Here is a 26149-nt window from a genome sequence, read left to right on the forward strand (position 1 = left end):
AGACATTTGTTTCCCTTTCCCCATCTTTGGTCTGATTTCCACCTCCTTTCCTTGCTGTCTTTATATTCTGTGTCTCTCTCCTCCTTCTTTTAGTTATCTGTGTGAGGTAAGAAAGAGAAGAAGACAGTACAACTAATAAAAAGTTTTCATATGGGTTGGTTCCTTTGTGGTGGAAATTCAAACCAAGATGAAAAGAAGAAGCTGCCTATCAACAATAACACCACCACCACCAACAACTTTGATCATCAGATCCCATCTACTTCAGGTTTTACTTTAAAAACCCACTCCAAAAAAAGGAAGATTTGATCTTTAAAAAACAATTATTGTGTGAATTCTCATTTATTTTGGCTGCAATTTGATTTCGGCTTGACCCATTTGTTTAATTGTTTGAATTTTTTTTGTTAAATTTCTGGGTTTTCAATGTTTAAGTGTGATCTGACAGGATTTTGAAAAAAAAAAGTTATGTTGGTTGAATTATTTGTTGGAAATGGCAACTTGAGTTCGCTTGAAATTGTTCTTAGGTATGAAAACTATGAGAATTTTGGACATTTTCACCCCATAAAGATGAAATTTTTATTGGATTATATATAAATGTTTTAATTTGGGATCCATAAAAATGTTGGACTGGTAGATTTTAATTTCTGTTTTTTTTTCATTTACTTTCTCTCAGTTTAATTTATCTGATACATTTATAGAAACCACTTTTTATTACATGTTCTGTTAATTCTTTTGTAGGATTTTATAATCCAATAGTTAAAACTATGTTTTTGGTTCTTCATGTTACTATAGTTTAGGTTAAAATTGTCTTGAAAGAACATGGAAAGAAAGAATGCTACAAATGAAACAGGTTCTCTTTGTTTGCTATGTTTAAAGGATATATATAGAAGCTCGAATCGTGTTTTCGCCGTTTTCGTTGATATCGTTTATTATTACGAGAAGGATAATAAAGGCTGTTTTCAGCAGCATTAATATAGAGTTTTTTGTTTTTTTCTTGTCATGGTAGAGAAGCTGAAAGTGAATTCTGCACCAAATACTAAGAAGGAAGCTACTAAAGATGGAGGGTCGGATCACATTGCGGCGCATACTTTTACGTTTCGTGAATTGGCAGCTGCAACAAAGAATTTCAGGGCAGATTGCCTTCTGGGTGAAGGAGGTTTCGGCCGAGTGTATAAAGGGCGATTAGAGAGCACTAATCAAGTATGTGTGTTGTAAGATTTTAATTTTTATCAAGTACAAGTACATGAAAAAGCATCACCTTTTATGTGCTCGAAATGGATCGTTTATGTTACTGTTTTCGTTTTTTACTACCATTGTGTTAGACTTTTAGTATGTATTCATTAACTCTTTTGTGATATTGGTGATCAACTTTGTGCTCGGATTGTATCCAATGATCTTATATGCCTTTAGTTGATGATAAAACTACTAATTTTGGTTGTTTTGATTAGATTGGTTGGAACTTATAGTTTTGGAAATCTATGTTCCTTAACCGTCCAAAAAAATTTCGGTGGACCTTAACCGTGTCACCTGTTTTTCGTAGGTTGTGGCAATCAAGCAGCTCGATCCTAATGGACTGCAAGGGAACAGGGAATTCCTTGTTGAAGTATTGATGTTGAGCCTGCTTCACCACCCTAATCTTGTCAACTTAATCGGATATTGTGCTGATGGAGATCAGAGACTTTTGGTTTATGAATACATGCCGTTAGGATCTTTGGAAGATCATCTACATGGTACGAACAGCAACGCTCGTCTTTATATCTTTGTCTATCACACCATTGAATGTCATCATTAATACTAAAATTTTCCATTCGTATTGTTGATTGTTTTTCTTTGCTTCTATATCAGATTTACCTCCTGATAGAAGGCGACTTGATTGGAATACTAGAATGAAAATAGCTGCAGGTGCTGCAAAAGGTTTGGAGTATTTGCACGACAAAGCTAGCCCGCCTGTCATATATCGAGATTTAAAATGCTCAAACATTTTGCTTGGTGAAGGCTACCATCCGAAGCTATCTGATTTTGGCTTGGCTAAATTAGGCCCTGTTGGAGATAAGACTCATGTATCGACTAGAGTAATGGGGACCTATGGATATTGTGCTCCTGAATATGCAATGACTGGACAGCTTACACTGAAATCAGATGTTTATAGTTTCGGGGTTGTTTTCCTTGAAATCATTACTGGAAGAAAAGCTATCGACAACTCGAGAGCTGGTGGCGAGCAAAATCTGGTTGCCTGGGTAAGATTCCTATCTCTTGTTTACCATATATTGTTAACAATTCAAAGACACTTTATATTGCAGTGGCTCATGTTAATAGATGATTCTCTTTGTAAAATTTATATATTGTTTAACAGGCTCGTCCGCTATTTAAAGATAGAAGGAAATTTGCACAAATGGCCGACCCATTACTTCAGGGCCAATATCCAGTGAGGGGTTTGTACCAAGCTTTAGCTGTAGCTGCCATGTGTGTTCAGGAACAGCCCAACATGCGGCCGCTTATAGCGGATGTAGTCACTGCCCTCACCTATCTTGCTTCTCAAAGGTATGATCCTGAAACTCAGTCGGTTCAAGGACCCCGCACGGGTTCTTCCACTCCAAGGATGAGAAGGGAATAATGCCAAGCTAAAGGGAGAAGTAAACCATTACTTATATGACACAACCGAATCCGTGGGTAACTGATGGTCAAGATTCAAGACAAGAATCAACAGGTTTATATGTTTGAGATTTACTGCCGAGCGGCCACAAGATGGCAATCACGATGCAAGCGGTATCCCTACACCCTTTTGTCATGTCCTCTTTTCTCTTCATTTTTGTCCAAATTCATTTTTTTAATGTAAATTTGAGCTTGAAAGCCTTGTATCTAAAATGTCTTTAATATAGAAACTGGTGTCCCTTTAATGATCATTCAATTATGCTTGTCAATATTGAACATTGCTAGATTATATAGTAATTTATCTAGTTGCTAGCTTTTGCTTACAGTAGGCATTTTTGTACTTTCTTCCCCTTTCTCCTTACCATGGAGAAAGATATGCTTATTCATATCATATTCTTGTATTTTATTTTTTATATGTTAATAATTCATACTATATAGGTTTTAAGGTATTTGTGTGCTTCTTATTACTTTTCTTGTGTCGTTTCATGGTAAAAGTATGTAAAAGTATCATGGAGCTCTTGTACTAGGAGTCGAATTATATTTTGGCCTTTCTATCAAAAAATGAGCAAATTAGTTCTTAGACGTTAGGTCAAAAAGCGAATTAGTCTTTTTGTTAAAAATTTCATTTATTTTTTCTATTAAAAATTGATATTTTTACCTCAAAGGGACATGACACACCAAGCATCACTTTCTTATCATAGAGATTAATTTATTCATTTTTGAGTAAATAGGATAAAATACAATCTGGTTCGAGTTTTTTATGGTACATTTATTATGAATGCTCATGCTTCAACTAGATATACAAATAAAATCTTGATTACATTATAAACTGGGAAGAATTGCAGGCAACTTACTAAAATTAAAATTATAAAAATAATATATTGATTCCCATAAAAAACAGAACCATCTGAGTCATGGATTTGCAGATTCCTTTTCTCCACCTATATATTACATACATATAGCATCTTCATCTCTCCATACATACATATATATACATATATATACATACATGATATACATATCATTATGCAAGTAGTGCTAAGAATTAAGAGGGACTAATAGGAATTTTTATAGATCAAAGCTATGACTGTTGAAATGGAAAATGGTGTCATGTTTTTGTCTCCTTATGTTGTGTGACCTGATTTCTTTAGCAACACTTGATTGAAGAGTTGGTGGACCACAAACTAGCACACCTACATCAACATTCCCCCATTTCCTGCTTGTGGATGCAAATATTTCTGCATAAATGAAGGGGGGAAAAAACAAATCAAACCCGAGACTCAAGTATCAATGTCGTATACGTATATGTGTTCAACACGGGTTTTTATCATGGAACTAACCTTTGAAGTCTGGTCTGGTACCATATTGAATGATGGTTGAACTTTCAGGATTGTTTTGAGTCAAATCTTTGTCTTCAACAGTTCCATAACTCGGAGTAGATTCAACCTTTATCCTGTCGATATCTTCATCTTTGTCATTTGCAGAAGCTTTTTTATCCCAGAGATGCCATAAACCGATCACGAGACCACCGAAGATAACAACACTCGTGACCATGCATGCAATGAAAAGAAGGCCTAGGTACCACCAGGTAGATACATTGTATGGCTTAATGTAGAAAATCCTTAACAGGGCCATTAAAATGATAAATCCGACTGTTGATATAATAACATATAGGCCAGACCATACGTCGTTTCCGGTGCCAACCAACGGCGACATGCTGCGGCCCGAGAAAGGGCAGGAAGAGCTCGATGCCACATGAACCTTACCTTCTTCCTGCAGGTAGCATCAATGGCAGATGAAATTTAAGAAAATGATAATGATTATGTTTGAAAGCAAAGGAGGAGTTGAGCATAAACTGGACATACCATTGAAGGCCCGGATTCTCGAGTGACATAAATATCAATCTCGAGATTTATTTTGTTGGAGAAAAATGGGCAAATTGATTTCATGTCGATACTTGAAAGAAGCGGAAGTTCATCCGACTTTTTAACGGCCCAAACAACCAAAATCTTTCTTGGTAGACATGGTTTTCCATCGTTAATGCGGTGGAGGATATCACTTAAGATCGCTAAGAATGGCGAAATCCCAATACCACCTGCAACTAAAATCAGGTTCTCATACCTGCGAAAACAGGATCACCACGTCAGGTTACATATGAAGGTGACTTAAAAGTTTAATCCGGACATGAGAAAGTGAAACATTGAAAGGTATGGGAGTACGTACATCAAGTGGTATGGCGTTTCATGCCCGTAAGGTCCCTCAACGGAAGCTGTGATCGTGGTTTTTGATAGTTCAGGCTCAGACATGCTCAAGATACTGTCCCTCAGCCTCGCTGTCCATCCCCCAAGGACCTTTATGAGAATAGCTAGATGATGTTTACCGTCTAGAGGACTGGACGAAACACTGAAAGGATGCCATTGCAACCACGATAATTCTCGAACTTGAAGAAAAATAAAACTGAGCGCATTGTACTGCAAACCTACGTATATCAATCCAACAAAGTGTGAGAAAACAGCAATGTCATAATAGATTACATCCCAAGGAAACCATAAATTCACTGTGAACATATATTCTTACTTCGAGGTTTCGAGAGGACCAATTCAACTGTCCCACAGGGAAGGCACTTGGCTGAAAGCACGTCCACTTTCGTTCGTGATTGGCAGAAACGCAGGAAGCGGTCGAGCATGAAAATAAATATTGCGCCGGCAACTATGCTAAAAACAAAATCACCGACATGCAGCGCCAAAAAGACAATGAAGACTACATATAGTTGATGGGTATAGAAGAACAACTCGAAGTAGTCTTTCCTCACTGGATGAAGCGATGTAACCCACATAAACAAACCAGCTATGAGGCTGATAACTCCTGGTAAATTAGCAATACCAACCCGTTTCCACTCCAATAACTGCATGAAACAATCAACACCGAAAACAGTTAGTCGCTACCAATGCATAGGGTAAGCATCTAACACAGGTATATTCATTTGTTTTTAAATGAAGTGTCCAAGTAACATAGCCGGCATCTACGTAAGAGATATAAATATACAGCAAGCATAAAAGAATGAGTTAAACCCAAAACTCACTTCCTTTACAAGAGTTCCATTCATTGCCCATCCAATTACATAGAACAATCCATGTAGTGTAAAGAGCATCATGGTAAGATGTCCCAACCATACATGATATCTTGTAGCATGCTCAAAAGGGATGTCTATAAGACGAAGAAGAAGTGAACCCCTTGAAACTGGGAGGAACAAAAATATCAAGCAGAGCAACCCCAACATCCCACATCGAAGTCCCGTAAGTTCCAACATGAGTCGACTGAAAAAAGATGAGAGACGATATTAGCCCTCTATGAACAAACAACGCTAGTAAATGACAACTTTCAGATGCTAATAATGGAACTAATGAAGTTGGTAAACATTGGAATCACATCTAATGCATCCCAAAACTATTTATATAAACTAGAAACCGATAATATAGGCATCTATGTAACTCAAACACGGGATGTGAGTACCAGACACGAGTACATCCATGTATTAGAGGGTTTTTAGATGATCCTATCAACATATCCTCATACATTATGGTCCCGATATACATCAGACACAAGTACATCAAGAAAAACGAAGAGTCAAAGCATATTTTACCCTGTTTCTGAAGAAGAAAGGTCAAAAAGGGTCAAGAGGCTAATATTCCGCAAGGTGTAAGCATACATCGCCCATATGATGAACACAACAAAGAGGGTTATCCCAATGAACTCAGCTGCAGACACAACCCCAAATGGTCCATCCACAAGAACAGGGAATGTCCACAAACGAAACCCTGGTTTCTTTGAGGACTTACTCCTATAAACAATGCCAAAATTTTTCAAATCATTAGAACATACATACATACATACATACATACATACATACGTACATACATACAAGACAAGTTCTGGTGGAAAATGGCATACTTCTCAAAAACATGTTCACCAGAGATGATCAGATGAGCTACCGCAAGGATTGCAATGAGAAGAATTGGAGCACTGAATACCAAGAACAAACTTCCTGGAAAACAAAATTAAACATTGAGTAATAACAAAGCAAAGTATAATATATATATATATGTATGTGATGTGTATGTGTCTGTACATGTATATGTATATGTGAATGAAGTAAGATAAACAAACCTGAAGTGCCGAAAACAGATCCGTTGGTGGCATTAATAATTTTCTCAACCAACTGACTACCAATTTCTCCAGGATATAGAAAAATAACACCAACCCATGCAATGAAAATCACCCACATTACAATCTTTAAACCCCATTTCACTGATGATTTCAGAAAAGATGAGTTTTTGACATAACCAGGCTCAACTTCATCACTGAACAGAAGAGGGTTCTTCAATGAGTTTGAACCCATGGCAAAAAAAAAAAAACACTTCACAAATTCTTGGAAAGGGAAAAATGAGTTTCCTTTAATTTTTCTCCTCTACCAAACCCTAAGACTGTATAAATAAAATAAAATTAAAAAGAAACAAACTTTGTGGAACCCATTTCTGGGTTTGATGCAAATAATGAAAATAACATGGAGGAATGATCATTCAATACATGACCACAGATGAATTGCCACCAGAAAAAAGAATTTATTTTTTAGTAGAGTATAAGTAAATAAAGATGTAGACAGGTTGAAGTAAAGAGCTAAACTTTGTGGGGGTAATTTATAAATTTTATTTGCAAAATGATAGATTTTCGGGGGGATTAGATTCTTGGACAAGTGTGTGAGGAAAAAGCTGATAATAATTGATGATGTGAGATAACAAAATAAAGAGTGGAGAGACAACATTGTTTACCTACCACAAACTTCAATATACGTCAACAAGAAATTGGCTTTATTATTAAAATGACCCTTAAATTTTAATATATTATAAAAATAATTCACTTTCTTGATTATGTACATAAATAACTTGAAATGAATAGTAAAAGTTGGCGCCACCAACACGTCACATCAATAATGAGGATTAAAAAATCAATTTTTTTAGTGGAGCCATAAAGAATGACGCCACTAATATAAATATCAAAAAAATATTGGGATTTCTTAATAATTAGGGGGCCAAAAAATAAATAATGGTGGTGGAATCGTTCTAAATAAATTCTCATTGATCCCACAAAAATTTTAATTGGTTGACGTTAATTATTATTTTTAATGAGTTGATATAATTTTTGGACTTGAATTTAATAATTGAGTTCATTTTAGAATTTGTATTTTTTTATTCATTTTGGTTCTTGAATTTGTATTCGGTCAATATTTGATTATGTGCAGCGGCGAATCCAAGGATCAAGTTTTGGGGGCCTAGTAAAATTTTCAAAAATTATAAGAGTTTAATGAGAATTTTTTTTTAAAAAAAATAATGGGGTCTAATTAAAATTTTTGTGAGATCAATGAGAATTTTCAAAAATTTTAAGTGAGCTTAATTAAATTTTTTTTAAAAAATAAAAGGTATGATGAGAATTTTTAAAAATTTGAGGGGCCTAATTTAATTTTCTAAAAATTTCAAGGGAGAAATTTTTGGGGGCCAAGGCCCCATCGGCCACCATAACGATCTGCCTCTGATGATATGACCATTGTTCTTGAAATAAGACCGGATTGGTCAGTCAAATCGATTAGACCAAAAATGAACCAGTATACTGGTCTAAACAAAAGGTTGAACCGGTTGAATCAGAAATTGTTTGAATCCAATAAAAATTAATAACTAGAACAAAAACTAGTAGTTGAAATGGTTTAATAAATTTTTTTAAATTTTTTTTATGATTCTTTAACCATTTATTTAATTGTTGTTAGTTTGTCAGTTGAACCAATCAAATCGATTGAATAAGGAATCAATGGTTTGACCAATTTAACCACCAACCGATTATTAGAACAATGTGACACTCTAAAATTGTACCACATCATCACCTAAATTTTTATGTAATTTTTTTTTTAATTTTCAAGTGATGATGTGGCACAATCTCATAGTGCCATGTCATTATATTTTTATATTTTTCAAGTTTAGGGATCAAAATGAATCTAATTACCAACTTCAGGTGCTAAAGTGAACAAATAAAAGTACATATACCAAATTGGACTTAGCTACCAAATTTAGGGTCAAAACTATTTTATCCTTTTTAATCACATAAACTTTAACAAAAAAATAAAGTTAATTATATTAGATAAATAAAGTTCTAATTACATTCTCAAACTAATAATATTATACTAATCATGTCCTCTATTATTAAAATTGTTAAAAAATCAAATCTTATGTTACATAATTTAAAAAAATATTTTAATTAAAAGTAAAACGTCATTGCAGAATTTTTAATAGTTAAAATTTTAAAATAAAGTAAAGAAAAAAAAGAGAGTGAATAATAAAACTTTTGCGATGTTTCAAAATCTTAAAACCTAAATTTATTACAATATTTATTTTTACAATATTTGTTTCTCTTTAATCTATTTTTATTTTAAACTATGCCACATAAGATTTAACATCTCATTTAATGGTTAAATTAATTGTTTTAGTAATGGAATGACCTTATTGATATAACCTCGATAGTTTAATAATGTAATTAAAATGTTTTAAAATTTTAGGACTAAATTAAAATGAAAGTTATAGTTTAAGAATGTAAGGACCAATTAATAAAATGAAAAGGAAGAAAGATCATGGGTGTCAAAGTGAGGGATCACAAATTTTGTGTGAAGCAAAGTGGCTTTCCTTTCATTGTCAAATATTATGTCCATATCTCACTAATGGTGAAGGGGAAATGTTTGTTTTCCATCAAAATCATCCTAAAAAAAGTTGTTTTTTCTATACAATTGCTTCCAACTATACATAATTTCTTTCCACTTGTAAATAAAAGGATAAACTTATTTAGTGCTCTTAATTTCATGCTTTTTTTTTAATTTTTATTTTGATAATAATGTCGATACCAACCAGTAGCAAATCAGGGGGCTGGCAAGGGCCCCGACCGCACTAAAATAGAAAAATTTGTTTGAAGTATTTGTTGTACAAGATGATTAAAATCTCTGTAAGCGGATGATATTGTGTTTGAGATTACCTGTCAACGGTTTTGGTATGTTTTTGCTCATAATAATTTGGATATGTTGGATCTAGGGTCATTGATTAATGATTGCTCTCAAATTAGTTCTAGTTTTCAATTTTTTTTTCTATCCGTTGGGTTTGTAGGAGCAATAATGAAGCTGCTCACACTTTGGCGCAAGTGGCTTTACGTTATGCAAATTACTCCAAGTTTGTTACTTGTCCGTTTTCTGTTCAGCATATTTTAATTGCCGATTTTTCTAATGTTCCATGTGAGAATGAGGGGAGATAGGTTGGGTGTATTGGGTAAGCATGTTGGCTTGGGTATAGTTGCTCTCCCATTTTCTCTTATGATTTATGGTGTTTCGACTAATGAAATTTTTGTTTTTCCTGTAAAAAAAAAAAGAGTAGAAGTGTTCATGGGCCGGGGTCATTTTAAGCACGATATTAACATATTTTATTTTTGTTCAATTCCTACCTAGCACGGAATATGGATCTAAAATTTTGCTAAAGCTCGCCCATATTTATAAATAGCTAAGCCAATTCGAGGCTAACCAATATTATTTTTTAAGATTTTTGAAAAAATATTTATATTATTTTTATTAATATTTTTATATACTTTTCATTTATTAAAATTTTATATTTAAGCATCTTAACAATTTTTTAAACATTTACATTATAGTATTATATATTACTATAGATTTAATTTTTATATATATGTTATAAATTACATAATATAATATATCATAAACTTAGAAATGGGTCGAACTTAAATCTTAAATGTTTGAGCTCGAGTCTAATGCATATTATAACCGAGTTTAATTTTTTGTCTAAATTTATTTTTTGAGTTTAATATTTTTCTCCAAACCTTTTCGAATTTTGCATGAGCGTTCGAGCTTGGATGAATAATCTGACCTTAACTCGATCTAGTTAGGAGAGAGTGTAAGTCACACGTGTCACATATTTTACCCTTTTGATATTTGCCCAATACACACCGAACGCGTGAACGTACTTTTTCAAAAGGAAACATAAAAACATAATGCTGGACTATTGTCGTACACATTCCAACATGAGAAGGTATTTTTTAAATCCAAAAAATTAAATTTTAGAAAATTAAAATAAAATATTTGGTAAAAATGTCATGGAAGCCCTTATATTAGAAGTTAGATGCTCCCTTTACTAAAAAAAGGGGCAAATTTGTCACTGTACATTAAATCAAAAAGTAAATTTATCCTTCTGTTAAAATTTTTATCCATTTTTACTGTTAAAAATTGATCATTGTATAACAGCATGAGCTATGCGTGCCACGCCATGTGTCACTGTCTGGTTATTCTATCATATATGCCAGTTTTAACAGTAGAAATAGATGAAATTTTTAACAAAAATGACCAATTTACTTTTTGATCTAATGTACAAGGACTAATTTACCTAATATTTTATGAAAGGGAACAAAAGCAATATAACACCTAGCATAGGGGCTTACATGGTATTTTAACCGAAATTATTTACATATTAATATTTAATTAAACCATCGAATTTTATATCATTATTCTATATTTTGTAGGAATTTTTTTGTCCTATCTTGTCGTACTTGTAACGTAAATTATTGGGATGAATCTCAAAATTATATATAAACTTTGGTTTAATGTGTAATTATGTATATGAAATTTTGGTTTGATATAATTTTATAAATTATTAACACAACTATTGATACAAGATCATGTTATGTTAATATATTGCATACAAAAATAATTATATTTATCTAATATAAAATTAAATTAATATATTTATTTCTTTAAATGTGTATGAATGAATCAAAATTAAAGTTTCACGTATAAATTTAAACCACAATCAAGGCTTCATGTGTATAATTACACCAAATAAAATTCATGTATCAAATTACACATTGAATCAAAGTTCATGTATAATTTTGAGATTTATCCTTAAATTTTCATATCATTATATCTAAATTTATTTTAGTTAAATCTTACCATTTTATCTAAATTTTATTTTTGTGGACCATCAATAAATGATTTATTGATGGACCAATTTATGAACATAAAAAATTGATAACTGAAAAATAATCTAAACTCATGGAGTCTTCTTTTACCATTTTTGCCTTGGAACGCGGCATGCAAAACCATGAAAATTTTTGTCTAACTCAAATTACTATTTAATGATTTCAAAATATTTTATTTAAATTTAATTATAAATTACATAAATATATAAAATATTTATTAATATAGAATAAATAATAATCTGAACAAGGTCGTAACAAATATTACCTCGACAAGAAAAATAAAAATTTCGAGACCTTGATCGACCTAATCCATGGATAAATCTATAAACTATATATTTTTTAATCATTATTATTAAAAAAAAAGGATGATATTGTATGAATTCATATCATTTAGGTGTCAAACGAGAAATTTAACCATTGTTACAAATGATATTTGGTACCTAAAAATATATTGGCCCTATTTGGTAATTGGCCGATGGTAATGGCTGGTTTGACCAACTGATTCTATTACTTGTTTATTTAAAAGTGTTTGATAAAACTTAGTTGAAAATTGATATGTGTAAAATGACAAATAAGGACATGACAAATTTTATTATTAAGTATTTATTTGTTTATAATACTTTAGTATTTATCGGATGAAATTATTGAAATAAAACACTATTACCGGGGAATTAAAGCATCCATTATAAAAATTAATTAGTGAATATTTTGAAAATTTAAATAAACAAATTTCTTAAGTTCCTTATTTGCAAATATTAACCTTGTGGAAATTGATAAATATTAATAGTGTATTAATATAATTGTAAACTATATTTTCAATGATAATTATATCTTGTTCTTAGTATGTAATTAGTGATAATTATGTTACACTCTGAATAAATTTGTCAAATAGCATATTTCAATTAATATAAAGTTGCATAAGAAATCATTTTACTCAAGTAAATTGAAAATATATTAAGAGTACATAAATATTCAAGGACGAATGGGCTCGATTGAAAGTTTCTAGTAGCAATGTTGATTTTTATAGATTCACGGTGGAGTTTTTTTGTTTTGAGATTTACTTTGGACTTTGGAGGTGAAAGTGAAAATGAGATAATAGAGGCTACTGATATCTTGATACCCCTATTAGGTTTGAGAGCATGTGGCAAAAGAAGTAAATTTTGAGGAAGTATGGTTAGATATGTCATTCCACATATCTCATTCACAATCAACTGTTGAAAAAATTGTCTATTTGAGGTTTTTTTTTCCCGTTTTGGAGGTTTTAGCTCAACAAGCTCCAATTAGAGAGTTTGACTACCCAATTCTCTATTTGTGCCCAAATCAACTAAAAAAAGGCTCAAAACTCTGTTTAGCAAACACCCCCATTAAAAATTAAAACAAAAAATTATCAAGATGAAGACAAGCAAATGGATATATATATATATCGAAGTAGAGGGATCCACTTACACTGGTGTAAGACTAAAATAGTTTTACACCCTTTTGTATCTCTTTGTACACTTAATATTTTAACGATCCAATTATTGAACTTATTATTTTATTCATATAGATCATGCATGTCAAATTTGATGCAACTTAAAACTTACAACTATTTGTTTTAGGTAAAAAAACTTTCAACAGTTCAAAAATATTAATATATATATAATACTTTAGATCGAATGATAGAGATATCGGATCGGTTTAAAATTTACATGTATGACAAGCACAATTACATCTATAGATTCAACAGTTAGATCGTTAAAATATTAATCATATATTAAATATTTAGTATTTAAACATATCATAATATCTCCGGTTGAGTTTTAACTTAATTGTCACCGTTAGTATTGCAATAACAAAGATGATGTTGGGTTTGAACGTGATTAAACACGGTTTTTTTCGATTTAAAATTTTGATAAAATGTTATAAATAAAAGTAAATATTATATTCATATAAATATAATTCCTAGTTATTTAGCTTTCTTTCCTTATTATCAAATTTATTAGCATAATACCATAACTATTAAAGTTCAGTCAACCAAAATACTACTATCAAATTTATTTATTTCCAATGGATCATATTCATATATATATATATATATATATATGCTTTTGAACTTTAAAATTAGACCTTTTATATCAAGTCAATTTCATTTGATAATGAACTTTTAGGTAATTTCATGGGTCATTTTCTAATTTTAAAATTCAGATGGACTTTGTTATTTTTGTGATGACAAAATTTTGAGAAAATAAGAATGAAAAATTTATTATGAGGCTGATAATTTAGGATTATCATTAAGAATATTCACTAATTTTAGTTACGTTATCGCTTCACATCATATATATATATATATATCATATGTATTCATATATTATAGGGTAAGTTATTAAAATAGTCACTTTTATTTGTTTCGGGTTACTTTTGAGTTACGTACGTTATCGCGTTGTAACATTTTTGTTACTGAGCTGTTAATTATCGTTAATGGTGTAACGGTAAGCTGATGTGACACATTAAATCATCATTTCAAACAAAAATTTTAGGTTAATTTATACAATGATCCATATATTTTTTCGTTTTGAGCAATCTAATTTTTATATAATATTTAATTTAATTTTAATTTTAATATAGCTAGATATATAAAATTTTGTTTTTAAAAATTCTAAAAAGAATCTATATAAATGTCTACCACTATTGTATAAAATTATTTTAAAGAATAATTTCATTTTTAACGTATTTTTCCTATGTTCTTACTTTCATTTATTTTAAAGAATATTTTAATATAACGTATTTTTTCCTATCGTATAAAATTATATAATGTTTTTATGAAAAAGTTTGGTAGAACACTTTATAAACATCTCTACCAAAACTATCAAAGTCTCGACTAATTACTCTTTATTAAAAGTTTTATCCAACCTTTTAAGATCTCAATAATAATTAATTTTTTAAAAATATAAAATTAAAATCTAAAATGTTATTTTAACCCACATGGTTGTGTGATAAATTCTAATAATTTTTAATTTTTAATATATAATTAATTATATATAAAATATGAGGGTAAATTGCACTCAAAGTCACTAAACTATTAGTAAGTTTACGTTTCAGTCATTCAACTTTAAAAGTTACAAAATGATCATTGAACTATTCGAAAGTTTCCATTTAAGTCACCGGGCTGTTAAAATCATTGTTATATGGCCTTTTCTGTTTGCACCGACTGCACCAATCGAAAGCTTTTTTTTTTTTTCATATAACATCTTTGAACATCGCGAATCTATGAACCAAAATCCTAACAGCTTTCTTTTTCATTCTCCAGCATGACCTATTAGATCGACTTAGATATAATATGTTATCAATCGTCGAGCTGTCGCTTAGAGCTCACTAATTGAACTTCATTTAAAAAATTAACAGCTTAGTGACTTAAATAAAAACTTTTGAATAGTTAAGTGACTTAAATGAAACATTTCGAATAGTTTAGTGATCATTTTGTAATTTTTTTAAAGTTACATGACCAAAATATAAATTTACTAATAGTTTAATAACCTTAGATATAGTTTACCCAAAATATTAATGTAATATCCTAAAAGTCATTTTCTTTTTTTTTTTTCTTTTTAAAAAGAATTAAGTGAAGGTTCCCGATTTAATGGGAGAAAAATAAGTGGGGAGCATCAATTGACCCACACCATCCACTCAATTCATACTGGATATGACGACGACATGCAATCAAAGAAACAACGTTGGAGTGTCCTGCTTCCTTAAACGACGCCGTGTACGGTCGACCCAAAGTATAACTGCTTTCTAACCGTTGGTTTATTTGCAAATTGAATTTATATATATTTTTATATTGTTACTAAATATTATTAATTATAAAATTACAAAAAAAAAATCAAAATTTTAAAAAAATAAAAACAAATTTAAAATTACAAGATTTTAGCAAGCTAACCACCTGCCCACTACTAGCAGCTCCTGTCATGGGCACCATCGGCACTGTCTTGGCAGCACCAACACCTCAAACAATATATCTAAATACTACCAATAAATCAAATAATACCTCCAAATATTTGTATTTATATTTTCAAAAAAGAAAATTGCATTCATTTTTTATTAATAAAACACCAATCTATCATATAAATTCATACATAATCAGTATATTAGATATTAAAAAATTAAATTATTTTTTCTTATTTCTTTCTTATACTTTATTACCAATTAATTTAAGGGTAAAATATTTTCTTATGCGAGTATAAGAAAAAGAACACCAAAATATATTACGGTTAATGTGATTTTTTTCTTTTAAAACAATTATGTCCACCTTAATATTTGATTTTTTTTCACATTAACTTTTCTCAATTAAATTTCTCAACTTGAATTCAGTTCGATAATACACTTTGAGATTATGTTACATCATCATTAAAAAATCAATATATAATTAGAAGTTGGTATACAATGTCAAGTGATGATGTGGCACAATCTCAATTTGTCGCATCATCACACCATAACGAAACGAAATTAAAGTTCAGAAATCAAACAAAAAGATTACAAAATTCCGAGACTAATGTGAAATAAAAAGAAAAGGTTTAAATGCCAAAATGAACTTAATTGATATATTTAGGAGCCAAATGTAACATTAACCCAAATATTGAATACGGCTTTTATCAAGTGAGCTGTTAGAGAGAAAACTGTACAGAAACATACAACATACTATGAACTAGGATTTGAAATATCTATCAAAAACAACCATTACAAAACTTCACCATATACTTTATAGTTGATTCCCTTTGTATCTCTCGTTTCTTTTCCTTTTTCGATACAAAGGCCCGAAACTCGAGACCCGGATTTGCAGGAAATCACTCCTTAAAGGATGATTACACTTGTTCTTACATTCTCTTTACTTCTACAAAGTATTATTAGTAATTACCATCTAATAATGGAGCAAACAATTGATGATTATGGATATCACCTTGGTTTCTAGTAAAAAATTATAAAGATGCAAACTACTGGTCTCCTGAATTACCCCAATGCTAATAAAATATCTACTGAGGCCAATGAATAGAAGAATTGAAGGCAGCAAAAGATGGATATGAATGCTGAGTATTAACATGACAAACCGGCAATTCTCTCACTCCTTATGTTGTTCTTCAATGTCGTTTGTTCCCTTGTCATCTGTGTCCCTGCCGTTCAGTTCCTTCTCATTTGTGTCCTTGCCGTTTGTTTCCTTGTCATTTGTGTCTTTCTGCGGGATTTCGGTATTCTGACCCTCGTTAGATGGCTTCGCATCATTTGGGCCATCAACATTACCGGGCTTTCCCTGTTTTGTTTATTCAACCTTTTATTAATACATTAGATAAAATATTGTTATGGTAAAAAGAACAAAATAAAAACTCTCATAATAGCTTTTCCCTTAGCTGCCAATTGTGAGCCAGCCCATCAGTTTAATCCAGCAGAGAAATCATCTGATCATCAAAAAACTTAAAAGAAAGTAAATTTGTGAAAAAACTAACCTTGTTTCTATCACGCCAGCCGAGTCCAAATGGTCGAGAAAGTATGCTAATTTTCCGTGCAGGGATTTCTTGTTGAGGCTCTTGATTGCTGCGCGCTGATGAATCAGGGTGTGATGATCTGCAATCTTATATTTATTAGAAGGGATTTATAATCAAATTGGCAAATGTATATAGCTTCTGAATTGCATTCCAAGCAATGAAAAAGGATACAAATCAAAGAAAAACAACTAGTTATTGAGTGATCCCCGAACCCTGAACAGACCCAACTGACTGACTAAAAATATTGCACCCATGAGGAAAAGGATTTCAAATTGGCAAAAGGTTGTTAACGCACCGTGGAGAAGGTTGGACTTTACTTTGTCCAGACTGGTACTGTAAGGTAGCCTCTAACATTGATTCTGCCATTACCACTCTTTTCTCCATTTCAGCAAGTGAAGCAGTGGCCTCTTCATACTTTTCCTGTATTTGCATAAATTTTGAATTTTTGTGATATGGTAAAGACATAAGAACATGTTCTCGCACAGGGAAATGCTTCAGAAGGAAAAAAGAAAAGAACATGTTCTCGCATATTTTTACACTGAAGTACATCAACTAACATCGTTTCGAGTAAAGTTCCACTGTTCAATTAATTACAGCTTTCCAAAATATTTTCTTGTTTGCAACGATTTTTAAGCAAAATTAAGATACGTTGAAGCCATTAGTGCGTTGCCTGCAGCACTGGTGGAAAGATGATTTATTTACAATGTAATTAAAAAAGACCCATAATTTCCAACCCATAGAAATGAATATTGGCATTCAGTAAAACTCAAGAACCAAGGACTTATCGCTGCGAGCATATATTTACTGATGAAAGTTGCACAGCAAAACAAGAGTTTGATCATAATGAGTACCTGAAGCACTTGAACAGCATATCTTTGTGCAGCTGCATCTTGTTCAGCAAATCTGCGAGCATCTTCTGTCACCCTTTGATCTTGCTCTACCCGCATTAGGACCTACAAAATGCGAGACAAATGCTATAATAATCAAGACATGTATAACAAAAGAAGAAATCCTCCATTAATTGAACATGAGGAAACAAGTCAAACCTGAAGCATTGCGTTTTCTTGTTCCTGCTTCTCAGAAAGTGCCATACGAAGCTCAGCAACCTCTTGCTCTAATTGCTCCACCTAAAGATCAGAAGCAGATATAGCATATGCAAAATGTTTATCTTAAGAAAACACCTAGCAACTATGAAGTCAACAAAACACCAAACATTCAAAGCATACAAGTTGCAAGCGAACTGCCCAATGTCCTTCATTGATTCAGGCATGAGTCATGACAACCTTCCAATGCAATTTTTTTGCAAGTTCTTGTAATAACATTAATCAAATTGTCTAATTTGTGGTAAACAGTGATAGAATGCACACATAGAATCCACTAAGAGGCCCAAGGTTCCAGGAAAGCCAAGCAAACAAGTTGCAGGCATTGGAATGATTTTTAGTTCAATAATGGTCCTAAGAATAAATTAGAACATTGGCTGCAAATTCTGGCAAGGGAAAATGGAAAAAATTGCAAGAACAACAATCATATATTTCTATTCATGCCAAAGGAACTGCCACGAATGAAGATTTTCCATTTTACCCTAGCACTTAATTGGCGCCGATTATCCTGCTTTACCATCTCCATCAAAGCCGTTTCCAGCTCCTCAGATCTGATACAAATTAGAAAGACGCAAGATTGTTGGTTGCATTCATCAAGCTTCCATAGAATAAAGATTATTTTAAAACAAATAATCCACGAATTCCAACATAAATAAAAAGATTAAGCATGTGTTCATTTCACTGAAAACTTCCGAGAAATGATTTTTGGAAGATTGATGGATTTTCTAGAAAAACTTAAAGCTTTTTGTGTTTGTATGATTCAACGTAAAATAACTTTTTTGAAAGTTGTTCCCAATGAAACAAACACAACATAAATTACATTTGTTACAAAATATTGTCGAAGCATTAATTTGACAATAAAAATTTATCTTATAATAATCAATGCATAAGTTTTTAAATTTGAGATTACATGAATGAGAGTGAAAAGCAGTACATTCGAGCAGGAAAGGATAATTGAAACTAACCAAGATTTAAACAAATATTCATATTTTGTATTATAAAATATTTATTACTAAAAGTATTTATAAATTATAATCTATATCCATTATTAAAGTATTAATGTAAATATTTTTCAATAAAATATTTAGAATGTTAAAAGTATTATTAATGCTCAAATTTAGTATTAAAATAAAATTGCAATATCAAATAATTTTATTAAAATAATAAATTATATTAATTATATATATTTGATTTATTATATATTATTTTAAATATAAATATTTATTTTAATAATATTAAAATAATTATATTTACAATCAATATTTTAATAGGTTTAAAATTAGAATAAAAAATTATTATTAATATAATTTGGCACGATTCAAGTTAATTTTCATCTAAAAATCATATTACTCATATGGGAACTCTTGTCCAGAAATTGTCTTACCCTTTGGAAGACAATTTCATAAAAAAAGACTTATTTTCCGTTAACCAGTAAGAGTCATTTTCATTAGCCAAGCTATCTTCCATTAAACAAACACAAAAAATTGCAGAAATTACTTTCTATAAATCATTTTCCATAAAATAAAAACATCCTAAGTAGGTAGGCATGAGGTAGGCATGTCCAGTTTATAGGCCATTATGATGTAGCTTAGATATGTCCATGTGTAAGAAAGGTTAGGAGGCAAGTTAGTAATAGATCTTAAACCAAAAACACAAATCTAGCTCTCTATTACACGGCATATAGCAAAACATGCAAACCATAGAGATGATATAAATTTAACCTGAGGACAGCTGATCTTTTCTCTTCTAGCAACCTGCACAACTCAACTTTTAACCACACAACCTGCACACAATTATTTATAACAAATTAAGAATATGAAAACATCACAAGAGGCCAATAAAATCTCACAATACAAGGGTTTAGGTTTAGGGATTATGGTTTGGGGATGATAAATTAGGGTTATTGATCAATTAGTGTTTATGATTAGGGTTTACAGTTTGGGTTGACAAATTAGGGATTATAAAATAGGGATTTTGTAACATGAATTAGGTTTTATGCTAATATAAATTAGGGCTTATATTTTAGGAAATAGGGTTATGAATTAGGGCTTAGCCTCCCATGTCTTTTTGCAACTACATATAAATCCAACAAGCAACATCCTTTCAAAAAATTTTGTTAGGTCCACATAATCAGTGTACTCAATGAAACAAATCCACTCAGGCAGATCAATAGATCTAATCATTGATAATGATTTAATAAAAATAGTATCTATATCGCTCTAAGAAATTGACACTAGAAAGAGAGTTCATGTCACAATCTCACATATGCATGCAATATGGAATTTCAACTAACCCCTAAATCCGAACGTGTGATTGAACATGAATCCTTCTGAAATATCTTTTGTTAAATCTAGGGTCACTCTAGCCATTGCATTAAACCAGAAAAAAACTCAGGACATAAGATTAGAATAAATTATGTTATTCAAATTATATATTATATTTCCACTTTACAGGGCAAACAGCACATGCAAGTCATCATGTATATATTGTATTTTGTCTACAGGCCAAGGAACAAAGACTCATCAACTCACAGAGGAAATGCAACATTAAACAATTGCATATTTGCATATAGTGTTCAGAGAAAGGGTAAATGTATATGCTACCTGCTCTTGAAGATCTGGAACAGCCCCTGTGTCAGCATCTCCAGTCAGACTAATAAGAACTTCGTCAGAGTTTGTGGAACCAGACTCAGAATGAGAGAGATCCCCATTTGCTTTTGTCTTATTTGTTTCCATAATCATGGACTTAGGATCCTGCTTAAAATTATATAGCTTAGATGCTAGGCCCTGAGAATCCCTCCAAGCTTGAAGCCCCTTTGATCTTTCCTCAACTGCAGCTATTACTGCTGATCGATGCTTCTCTCTTAAATCATGTAATCTTTTCTCATTTACATTTTGATAACCCATACAAGCTGTCAATACAAGTTGGCTGCTGTCGAATGTTGAGCCAGCCAATGACTGTAACAAGGTAACAGCATCTCCTGCATCCTTAGTTGTAACCAGTGCAGGGCCTGTAAGAAAATTAAGTTACATTGTGCAGTTTAAAACAGCTTATTTGTCACTTGGGACTTCAGGTACCATAAAGATATTATTAAAGTCAAAATACTCATGTCTTTCACCCCATACCATATAACTCCATTAAAGCAAGTGCTGTCCTAAAAAGCATGACACGATTTCCTTCATAGAGGAGCACATCCCAGACTCGAAGCACTGTAATGAAAAAGTACAGCAGGAAGCTGTAATTAAGCACTGGTGATGCCAATTATTAAATGAGTGCAGCATCAGTAAATTAGAAACAAAAGCACCAATTATGACAGAAAATTCCAATGATAAACTGTTCAACTGATAGAAGACACAGCATGAAACCTAACCACTTTCCCATGGAAGCATATTCATAAAAATGGAAAGGAACCACGGTCCAGTAACCCATGCCACCTGCACTCCCAGATAATCAAGATGATTGACTGCAGAAACATAAAAATGTAAATTATAAACTGCCAAAAAAGCAATGGAAAGATAGCATATATGAAATTTCAAACACAAAAGAACAAATATTGAAAAAACAGACCCAGTTTGGGAAATCTCTCGCGCACCAACTCCTCAAAAACAAGTTGGTCAACCTAACAAAAGGCCACGAGTTACCAGGACAGTTATCTAAAGCATAATTATTCCATCAATCATTTAACATTCTCATTTAGGAGAAAGCAGATAGCATAAATCAACTAACAAGGAGAAAAAGAGTTGGACAAATATTACCTGAGACTCAATCATTTCCTCTGAGTAATAGCCATCAAAATAGTCATCAATAATGCCCATCAAAGTCCTGAAATGTATACCACAACTTAGAAAATAGAAAGCCAACAGTGCACTTACTATAAGATTAAATGCTATGTTTTCCCATAAAACTTAGAGGATCCCACCAAATAAACATAAGAAAGCATGTAAATAATGTTTCTCCAACAAAATATGCTCAGATCTGTAACCTTAGAAAAAAACAATTCAACAGATAGAACAAGGAATAATAGATCCGCAAGGAAATTCTCAACCGTCTCCAAACCTACCAGAAGGCATTCTCTTCGGGCATCAGTAATAGTAACAAGGCAGCAAAGAAATTCATGGCCTGCATGAGAAAAATACTTATTCCAAAAAAGCCAAAACACATGAAGCATGACTGTAACTAACATATTTCAGAGCCTAATACCTGACAGTAGCCAACTGAGGGATTATGTCGAGCATAAGCTGTAAGCAACCGTCTCAAAGCATTCCTACCATCATCGTCAAGGGCAGGGTGACCTGGGAATGTTCGAGGCAAATCCTGTTTTTAGAACCACTAATCGATTAGGAGACTCAAATTAATAACACAAAACAAACAGGTAGCACCAGTGGCAGAAGAAACTAAAACTAGAATTGAAAAAAACTGCCGATGAAACAACCTTCTCAATCTGCCCCTTCCACTTCTCAGGCCCACCTATGGACTCAGTAGTTGAACCCTTACTGTCTGATTGCAACCTCTGTTGTTCAGTGTTGTTGCCACAGTTAGTTTCATTAGCTAGTAGATCCTGGTAATAGTTCTCCACTCTGCGAGCCCTCACACCAACAAAGGCTTGCCAAAGCTGAAATGTCCATCTTCATGAGAGAGGAAGGTAGAAAATAATGTGGAAAATAAAGAGAGAATGACAGTAGATCAAATAAAGTACCTCTCCCCTAAGAGCCATTGGTACTCCACCACGAACAAGAACTTCCAACTCTTCCTTCCAGGGAAATAAAGATTCTGTAGGAGCTGCATCATCAGCACCACCACCCGTTCTGGTACTTCCGCTGCCACTTGTAGGGGAATCCTGAACTGGGTCAGATCTCTCTGCATCATAAAATTCATCATCAGAATCCTCCTCTGATGCTCCCTTTGGGGATCTAGCATCTTCAGTAGGAGTTAACGGCTTTCCTTGACTGGTTTTTTGCTCATCTTTTGATAGAATGCATTTCTTCTTTACACGAACACTCATCATATCTTCAATGGCCTGAAGCGACGGTCTAATTTCAGTCCATATTTGGATCCGATGAACTTTTTTCTCTGGTGCAGACTGAACCTTCTCCTTTTCTGTATCATTCTCAGACAGATTATCAGAACCAGACTTCCTTTCACATAAATCATCTTTTTCAGTGCCCTTCTTTACTTCACTGTCCCCATCCTCAGCAGCATGTGAGGTCTCCTTGCCTTCCTCTGAAGGTCTCCCATTGACTGGCAATTGAGCAGACTCGGCTTGACGTTCCAAGAAATCATTCCACCTATCTGATCTTTCCTCCTCTTCTTCCTAAAGTCATGGGAATAGACAGGATCTAAACATTTAATTCATATTAGGTGAACTTATTTCCATTGATCTCCAGTCGGTTTATCAGAAACTAGTTAAAGCAACTAAATCAAAGACCTGAACCATTGAGCTTGTTGTCATTCAAGGCCCATAAGAATGTGGGAGAGAGGTAGGGAAAAAGAGGTCTACAGGAAATATGTTCAGTCTTAACAGAATTTAATTGCTTAAGGTATTTTCAGTTTCAGAAAATAACTCTGCAACACATCAACCATTTCTAACTAAGTCAGAGAGTGAGACAAATTATTTGATATCCACCATGATATATGAGTTGGCATTTTATCATACTTTCCCTTTTACGCAGCGGCTGAAAATAGATGATGATTTAAAATAAAAAGGCATAAAATCAGGAGACTGAGTCAAGAAAATACCTTGTAGATATTAGCATATTCTCTGTACCTTTGCACATGCTGAGGTCTCACCGCAAATCCATATGCATCCCTGTCAGTAATAAACTCTTCAGTAACCTCCAAATTTTAAAAAAAAAAACCTTCATAGCTCACACTAACAACATATCATTCCAATACACACACAAACAAATTATAGAAAAAATTCCAGTTAAGCAAAAACAAAAAAAAACCCTTAAACTACTTCCGATCAGCTCTCCAACAATCACATTCCCACACTGATTACCACAACATTCAAAAACAAAGACTAGCTTAAACTTATCTGTAAGGTTATCAAATTCAAATCGAGATAACTTATTGAGAAATGAGCATAAACATAAAACCAAAAGTGAAATAGCATATAATTTTAACCAAATACGGCTCAAATAACCCGTAATCCTTCTCCAACCTTACCCAGTTACACCAGTGGCCAGTGGTCACACAACAAAATATAGTCAAAACTAAACTTCTCTACTTTCCAATGTCATTCAATTTACACCAATTTGCTCAAAAAATCAAACTACAATACATGAAAAAGAAAAGATATCAATAAAAGATCATGGACTCCAACAACGTTCTCAGCAAAAGCTAACATAAATTACAAGCGGCCAGCCACCACATTCCTCGATTACTAAACCAAATTGTGACCAGTTCAATAAGATCTTGAATTCACCTTCAATCGGCACCCAAAGATTGCGGAGTTTACACAAGCAAACAATACATGTTACTATTTTTCCATCCAAATTTGTTCATAAAAACTAAATCACATTTCAGATCATCAAATTCAAATCAAGAAGAACGGATAAAATATTCGCGGTCAAAAAGAAGTCCAAAAAGTTTGACTAAAAAAAAAGGAAAAAGAAAGATCTAATCAAAAGATTCAAAACTATAACGGATCAGATAAAGAGAGAAATCGAAGGGACAGATGGCGAAAAGAGCATACCTCTTGTGTTCGAATGCTATAACGGGGTTTACGCCTTTGTTGGTAGTTGAAATGGTGGCGGCGGCGGCGGTGGAGGAGGAGGATCTCATTGCTTCCCGCTGACGTGGATCGATTTGATTGGTCCGTGAGAGAAATAAAAGGAGCGATGTCGGTGACGAACGAGAGGAATTTTCGGACTTCTGCTTGAAATTCTGCTAACGTTAAAAAGGATAAAAGAAAGAGAGGGAGTCCAAGTTTGGCTGTTTGGGAGGAAAGAAAGCGAGGGAGAGTGAGAGAAAGGAGAGTAACGATGGTGGAAATATAAAAAAGGGGCAGGCGAGAGATTAATATTAGAGATGGAAGAAGAGGGACAAAGAAGGCATTGATTGATTTGGGCAATTCTTTCTTTGAAAATTATAAAAATTAATTAAAAATAGAAAAATTAATGAGTTTAATTGAAGCTTGGGAAAATGAGTAAAACGGAAACATTTGTTTAGGTGGTAAGGTAAAACCAACATGCGACGAGCGGTTTCTAAACAATGGCTGCTATTGGTCTATTCAGTAAGTTTATCAGACAATTTAAAACAAAATTTTTGGCCAATGTGGCCCTACTTTGGTTCCATTTTTTAGGGGTATCATCATATATAATTATTTTAATTTTTTTATTACTAGTGAAATTTTAAAAAATAAAAAATGAAAACACAAGAAATAAAAAGTGGTCGTGATAAGGAGGCCGATTCACTTATAATAGGTGGAGAGCTAGAATAGAAAGGAGAGGAAGAGGAGGCTATAGAATGCTTAGGGTAAAAGGCTTAAGAGAGGTCGGAGAGGAAAGGGGGAAAAAGATCCTTTCTACATTGCATGCTCAGAGCTTTACTTGATGGTGCCTGATTGTGTGGTTGACCAAGTGGTAATTCTATTATATGTTGTGATAATAGAATGTCGATAATGACAATATATCGCAAAGAAAAAAAATAGTATACATAGATAGATTTTACGTGGAAACCCTTCCGGGAAAAAACCACGGGCAAAAGAGAGATGGCTATGTCTATTTATAGGTTTGTAAACTCATATTCTAATCAAAATCAAATAGAAATAATGTAGTAAGGTTAATAATAATTTGGGTCACATATCTTTAACATATGTCT

General features: G+C 32.5%; 3 protein-coding genes across 4 annotated transcripts; 1 reads left to right on the forward strand and 2 right to left on the reverse strand.

Moving 5' to 3' along the window:
* On the forward strand, window positions 1–2972 carry LOC105776365 (probable serine/threonine-protein kinase PBL7). The gene is made up of 5 exons (XM_012598976.2): window positions 1–265; window positions 1004–1197; window positions 1538–1727; window positions 1843–2234; window positions 2351–2972. The coding sequence occupies exons 1-5, from the start codon at window positions 151–153 to the stop codon at window positions 2609–2611; spliced, it is 1152 nt and encodes a 383-aa protein (XP_012454430.1). The 5' UTR covers window positions 1–150; the 3' UTR covers window positions 2612–2972.
* A 531-nt stretch (window positions 2973–3503) lies between these two features.
* LOC105776367 (ferric reduction oxidase 7, chloroplastic) lies at window positions 3504–7187 on the reverse strand. Of its 2 annotated transcripts, none has more exons than XM_052622592.1 (9): window positions 6817–7187; window positions 6568–6694; window positions 6293–6490; window positions 5732–5966; window positions 5227–5554; window positions 4873–5128; window positions 4515–4770; window positions 3990–4422; window positions 3504–3887 (listed from the first exon to the last, which is right to left on the reverse strand). In XM_052622592.1, exons 1-9 carry the CDS (start codon window positions 7046–7048, stop codon window positions 3718–3720), a joined length of 2235 nt encoding a protein of 744 aa, XP_052478552.1. In that variant the 5' UTR covers window positions 7049–7187; the 3' UTR covers window positions 3504–3717. The 2 variants fall into 2 exon arrangements, with proteins under 2 accessions (XP_052478552.1, XP_012454432.1); XM_012598978.2 differs by having other exon boundaries at window positions 6601–6694; window positions 6817–7183.
* A 9077-nt stretch (window positions 7188–16264) lies between these two features.
* Window positions 16265–25510, reverse strand: LOC105776844 (uncharacterized). Its single transcript, XM_012599782.2, has 18 exons — window positions 25023–25510; window positions 24065–24134; window positions 23025–23639; window positions 22761–22940; window positions 22529–22642; window positions 22389–22447; window positions 22084–22150; window positions 21896–21947; window positions 21699–21791; window positions 21454–21537; window positions 20932–21338; window positions 20050–20111; window positions 18810–18879; window positions 18275–18355; window positions 18080–18181; window positions 17524–17648; window positions 17190–17307; window positions 16265–16996 (listed from the first exon to the last, which is right to left on the reverse strand). Exons 1-18 carry the CDS (start codon window positions 25109–25111, stop codon window positions 16808–16810), a joined length of 2577 nt encoding a protein of 858 aa, XP_012455236.1. The 5' UTR covers window positions 25112–25510; the 3' UTR covers window positions 16265–16807.
* Between the last annotated feature and the right edge of the window lie 639 nt (window positions 25511–26149).

This window comes from Gossypium raimondii, chromosome 10 (genome assembly GCF_025698545.1).
Source record: "Gossypium raimondii isolate GPD5lz chromosome 10, ASM2569854v1, whole genome shotgun sequence".
NCBI classification, from domain to species: Eukaryota; Viridiplantae; Streptophyta; class Magnoliopsida; order Malvales; family Malvaceae; genus Gossypium; species Gossypium raimondii.

Excerpts from the sequence above, each read along its gene's own strand:
- LOC105776365 (XM_012598976.2), top strand. The coding sequence starts at position 151 with ATGGGTTGGTTCCTTTGTGGTGGAAATTCAAACCAAGATGAAAAGAAG. Across the intron at positions 1,198-1,537 it reads GATTAGAGAGCACTAATCAA|GTTGTGGCAATCAAGCAGCT; the intron begins GTATGTGTGTTG and ends TGTTTTTCGTAG. Across the intron at positions 1,728-1,842 it reads TTTGGAAGATCATCTACATG|ATTTACCTCCTGATAGAAGG; the intron begins GTACGAACAGCA and ends CTTCTATATCAG.
- LOC105776367 (XM_052622592.1), bottom strand. The coding sequence starts at position 7,048 with ATGGGTTCAAACTCATTGAAGAACCCTCTTCTGTTCAGTGATGAAGTT. Across the intron at positions 6,491-6,567 it reads CACCAGAACTTGTCTTGTAT|GAGTAAGTCCTCAAAGAAAC; the intron begins GTATGTACGTAT and ends CATTGTTTATAG. Across the intron at positions 4,771-4,872 it reads GAAACGCCATACCACTTGAT|GTATGAGAACCTGATTTTAG; the intron begins GTACGTACTCCC and ends CTGTTTTCGCAG.
- LOC105776844 (XM_012599782.2), bottom strand. The coding sequence starts at position 25,111 with ATGAGATCCTCCTCCTCCACCGCCGCCGCCGCCACCATTTCAACTACC. Across the intron at positions 21,339-21,453 it reads TGCTTTAATGGAGTTATATG|GCCCTGCACTGGTTACAACT; the intron begins GTATGGGGTGAA and ends ATTTTCTTACAG. Across the intron at positions 17,649-18,079 it reads ATGCTGTTCAAGTGCTTCAG|GAAAAGTATGAAGAGGCCAC; the intron begins GTACTCATTATG and ends ATGCAAATACAG.